Raw genomic sequence first — 5174 nt, 5'->3', positions numbered from 1 at the left:
TCCTCCTCCTCCTCCTCCTCCTCCTCCTCCACTTGCACTTGCACTTGCACTTGCACTTCCACTTCTGCTCCCACTTCCACTTCCACTTCCGCTTCTACTTCTACTTCTACTTCCACTTCTACTTCTACTTCTACTTCTACTTCTACTTCCACTTCCACTTCCACTTCCACTTCCACTTCCACTTCCACTTCCTCCTCCACCTCCACTTCCTCCTCCACCTCCACTTCCTCCTCCACCTCCATGTCCTCCTCCACCTCCATGTCCTCCTCCACCTCCATGTTCTCCTCCACCTCCACCTCCTCCTCTTCCTCATATTCTTTCTCCCCCTGCCCCCCACAATAGATATTGTGATAATGCCATTATGAAGATTTTCTTTTTTTGTCTTTCATTAACTTTTGCCGTTCTTTCATTCCTTTTCTTTATCATCTTTTGTTATGTGCATTATGGACCCTCCCTCACACACCCAAGATTTTACAAATGTAAAATATCAGTCTCCCAATGTACAATTTTTTAGAACAGTGTCTGCCTTACTCTCGGATTATGCTTCTACACCATGTTGGGAGTTGTGGGCCTGTTTATAGAAGGGCTTTTCGTGCAAATACCATTGCAAATGATTCTCATGTCTTTGACCAGATGATGACACAGAGAATTGTTTGTGTGCCATGGTGATCAGATGGTGCTCTTATTAATTGTGACACGTGTTCAGGTGTCAAGTTGGAGTATTAAGAAGCATTATTAACCTTCATTATAGTGTTCAAGGTTATGATGTTGGATTTTAGTTATTTCTTTTCTTCCTTCCTTTTTTTTTTTATTTGAACTAAGGTGAAAGACAAGAATTGAAAAATGGTGTTTTTAATTGTCTGTGTGGTATTATTATTCTCATTATTATTATTATAAATCATTGTTGATATGATTGGCTGTCTTATTTTTGTAATTATGATTATAGTGATAATAGTATTATTAATCATATTTGTTATTATTATTATTATTATTATTATTATTATTATTATTATTATTATTATTATTATTATTATTATATTTATTTTCATTATCATCATCACCATCACAATCTTCCTCATTATCATCATCATCATTATCACCATTCTTCTTATTTTTATTGTTTATGTTTTGCTTTTTTTATTTTGGTTATTATATATATATATTTTTTCATTCTTTTTTAGGGGAGGTTATTATATGTCCTTGTCTCAGTGCTTTGAAATTAAGTATTGCTGTATTTTTATATATTAGTGAATGTGTTAAATATACATCCTAAAATAATGTGAGCATATCAAAATGTTTTTTTTTTTATCCTCATATCTATTTCTTGTCATATCAATAAAAAATGAAACACAAAAATGTATATATGAAAAGCATTCACATGACAGAAATTGAGAACAATAAGTAGAAATGTCAAAACATTTTAGTGCTATTTTACGCAAGGTTTGAACTGTTAATCTTTGTCATTTTGCATACTTTGAATAACAGGTTGCATCTGATTTATTCCATTTATAAATCATGATATCTATAAATGATAAGAAAATTGGCATTGTATTTTCCAAGCAAAAGGAGAAAGTTTTGGCAGGCTATGACAGTGATAAGTAAATTTTAATCAATTAATTTTATTGTCACAGATGTTAACTTGTTTGTTTGTAGTCTAGAGGATCTGAAAAATACATTTAAAAATCAAATAGGAATTAGAAACAAAACCAGCTAGAATTTTTTGCTGCACTATTACATTATTACATGAGCCAAAGTTAGCTTTCATCATTTTTCAAATGCATACAAAATATCTCTCACACTCACTAGTAAAAGAAATGCTGAAGTTGAACTCAAAGTAGGTGGCTGAAGTTAGTCTAACTGTTGTGGAGTTGGTCGCAGCTGTACTTGGTTTCTCCTCTACCATGTAGGGCTCACTTCGGACTTGCTTGGAGTGCACAAAGTAAACATTTTTCTGCAAAGATTCTCAGCCATCTTCCTGCCTAATTACCCACCCTTCTTAACAGAGGCTTGATGCAGTGAATATCATTTGGGTCTGGTTAGCTTTAGAGAAATTGCAAGCTACTTCAGCTTATTTTCAGATACTTACTGTTTTTTTTTTTAAAGACTAGGATCTGGATGATGTACATAAACAGAAAAAACTTACCTTTTTTTAGTTAACACAGTTTTTACTTTGGCATGTTACACAACTTACCACCCGAAGTGCAGCAATGGCATTTAAATCCGCCACAGCCATTTTTGATGAAGTTCCCGTTGCATTCTTTCCTTTTGCTAACGCATTGACCTTGGCACCCATTTTGTGTACACTTCGGGGCACAACAACTACATTTCTTCTTACATCCTCTCGTTATTTCTCGCTCTGTTCCATCGCAAGAACTCTTGCATACTCCATCAAAACGGTTGCACTTGCCCTTAGGCTGACAAATTCCTAGAAATTAAAGAAAGAGCAAAAGTGAAGCTTTATATTTCACAATTTTAATTCATAAAATAAAAGATTACCTGATTATTGTAAAATATGAAATAAGAATTATATTATTTTGATATGTATAATGTACCTCTTCTCTTTATCTGTTAATCTACCTCCTCCTCCTCTCCCTCCTCCTCCTCCTCCTCCTCCTCCTCCTCCTCCTCCTCCTCCTCCCCCTTCTCATCATCTTCCTCCTCCTCCTCCTCCTCCTCCTCTCCCTCTCCCTCTCCCTCTCCCTCTCCCTCTCCCTCTCCTCCATCTCCTTCTCTCCCTTTCCTCAACTTCCCACTCATCGTCCTCCTTCTCCACTTCCTCCTCCTCCTCCTCCTCCTCCTCCTCCTCCTCCTCCTCCTCCTCCTCCTCCTCCTCCTCCTCCTCCTCCTCCTCCACTTCCACTTCTACTTCTACTTCTACTTCTACTTCTACTTCTACTTCCACTTCCACTTCCACTTCCACTTCCACTTCCACTTCCACTTCCACTTCCACTTCCACTTCCACTTCCACTTCCACTTCACTTCACTTCACTTCACTTCCACTTCCACTTCCACTTCTACTTCTACTTCTACTTCTACTTCTACTTCTACTTCTACTTCTACTTCTACTTCTACTTCTACTTCTACTTCTACTTCTACTTCTACTTCTACTTCCACTTCCACTTCCACTTCCACTTCCACTTCCACTTCCACTTCCTCCTCCACCTCCACTTCCTCCTCCACCTCCATGTCCTCCTCCACCTCTATGTTCTCCTCCACCTCCACCTCCTCCTCTTCCTCATATTCTTTCTCCCCCTGCCCCCCACAATAGATATTGTGATAATGCCATTGTGAAGATTTTCTTTTTTTGTCTTTCATTAACTTTTGCCGTTCTTTCATTCCTTTTCTTTATCATCTTTTGTTATGTGCATTATGGACCCTCCCTCACACACCCAAGATTTTACAAATGTAAAATATCAGTCTCCCCATGTACAATTTTTTAGAACAGTGTCTGCCTTACTCTCGGATCATGCTTCTACACCATGTTGGGAGTTGTGGGCCTGTTTATAGAAGGGCTTTTCGTGCAAATACCATTGCAAATGATTCTCATGTCTTTGACCAGATGATGACACAGAGAATTGTTTGTGTGCCATGGTGATCAGATGGTGCTCTTATTAATTGTGACACGTGTTCAGGTGTCAAGTTGGAGTATTAAGAAGCATTATTAACCTTCATTATAGTGTTCAAGGTTATGATGTTGGATTTTAGTTATTTCTTTTCTTCCTTCCTTTTTTTTTTTATTTGAACTAAGGTGAAAGACAAGAATTGAAAAATGGTGTTTTTAATTGTCTGTGTGGTATTATTATTCTCATTATTATTATTATAAATCATTGTTGATATGATTGGCTGTCTTATTTTTGTAATTATGATTATAGTGATAATAGTATTATTAATCATATTTTTTATTATTATCATTATTATTATTATTATTATTATTATTATTATTATTATTATTATTATTATTATATTTATTTTCATTATCATCATCACCATCACAATCTTCCTCATTATCATCATCATCATTATCACCATTCTTCTTATTTTTATTGTTTATGTTTTGCTTTTTTTATTTTGGTTATTATATATATATTTTTTTTCATTCTTTTTTAGGGGAGGTTATTATATGTCCTTGTCTCAGTGCTTTGAAATTAAGTATTGCTGTATTTTTATATATTAGTGAATGTGTTAAATATACATCCTAAAATAATGTGAGCATATCAAAATGTTGTTTTTTTTATCCTCATATCTATTTCTTGTCATATCAATAAAAAATGAAACACAAAAATGTATATATGAAAAGCATTCACATGACAGAAATTGAGAACAATAAGTAGAAATGTCAAAACATTTTAGTGCTATTTTACACAAGGTTTGAACTGTTAATCTTTGTCATTTTGCATACTTTGAATAACAGGTTGCATCTGATTTATTCCATTTATAAATCATGATATCTATAAATGATAAGAAAATTGGCATTGTATTTTCCAAGCAAAAGGAGAAAGTTTTGGCAGGCTATGACAGTGATAAGTAAATTTTAATCAATTAATTTTATTGTCACAGATGTTAACTTGTTTGTTTGTAGTCTAGAGGATCTGAAAAATACATTTAAAAATCAAATAGGAATTAGAAACAAAACCAGCTAGAATTTTTTGCTGCACTATTACATTATTACATGAGCCAAAGTTAGCTTTCATCATTTTTCAAATGCATACAAAATATCTCTCACACTCACTAGTAAAAGAAATGCTGAAGTTGAACTCAAAGTAGGTGGCTGAAGTTAGTCTAACTGTTGTGGAGTTGGTCGCAGCTGTACTTGGTTTCTGCTCTACCATGTAGGGCTCATTTCGGACTTGCTTGGAGTGCACAAAGTAAACATTTTTCTGCAAAGATTCTCAGCCATCTTCCTGCCTAATTACCCACCCTTCTTAACAGAGGCTTGATGCAGTGAATATCATTTGGGTCTGGTTAGCTTTAGAGAAATTGCAAGCTACTTCAGCTTATTTTCAGATACTTACTGTTTTTTTTTAAAGACTAGGATCTGGATGATGTACATAAACAGAAAAAACTTACCTTTTTTTAGTTAACACAGTTTTTACTTTGGCATGTTACACAACTTACCACCCGAAGTGCAGCAATGGCATTTAAATCCGCCACAGCCATTTTTGATGAAGTTCCCG

General features: G+C 35.0%; 1 protein-coding gene and 1 non-coding gene across 2 annotated transcripts in view; both read right to left on the bottom strand.

The window, feature by feature from the left end:
* Positions 1 to 1603: 1603 nt before the first annotated feature.
* Positions 1604 to 2425, bottom strand: LOC113824658 (uncharacterized). The gene is made up of 2 exons (XR_011398737.1): positions 1804 to 2425; positions 1604 to 1663 (listed from the first exon to the last, which is right to left on the bottom strand). It is a non-coding gene; the product is annotated as an uncharacterized protein (transcript).
* A 2690-nt stretch (positions 2426 to 5115) lies between these two features.
* The window catches only part of LOC113817701 (uncharacterized), a gene marked incomplete at its 3' end in the record, with an annotated part of 16897 nt that continues 16838 nt past the window's right edge, over positions 5116 to 5174 (bottom strand). The window contains 1 exon segment of the mRNA XM_070124978.1: positions 5116 to 5174. This exon segment is cut by the window's right edge and continues 175 nt beyond it. Within this exon segment, the coding sequence (XP_069981079.1) occupies positions 5116 to 5174 (59 nt within the window).

Source organism: Penaeus vannamei, chromosome 9, assembly GCF_042767895.1.
Source record: "Penaeus vannamei isolate JL-2024 chromosome 9, ASM4276789v1, whole genome shotgun sequence".
In the NCBI taxonomy this organism is placed as follows: Eukaryota; Metazoa; Arthropoda; class Malacostraca; order Decapoda; family Penaeidae; genus Penaeus; species Penaeus vannamei.
The sequence above is the reverse complement of the archived record's forward strand: the minus strand, read 5'-3'. Positions and strand labels throughout refer to the sequence as shown.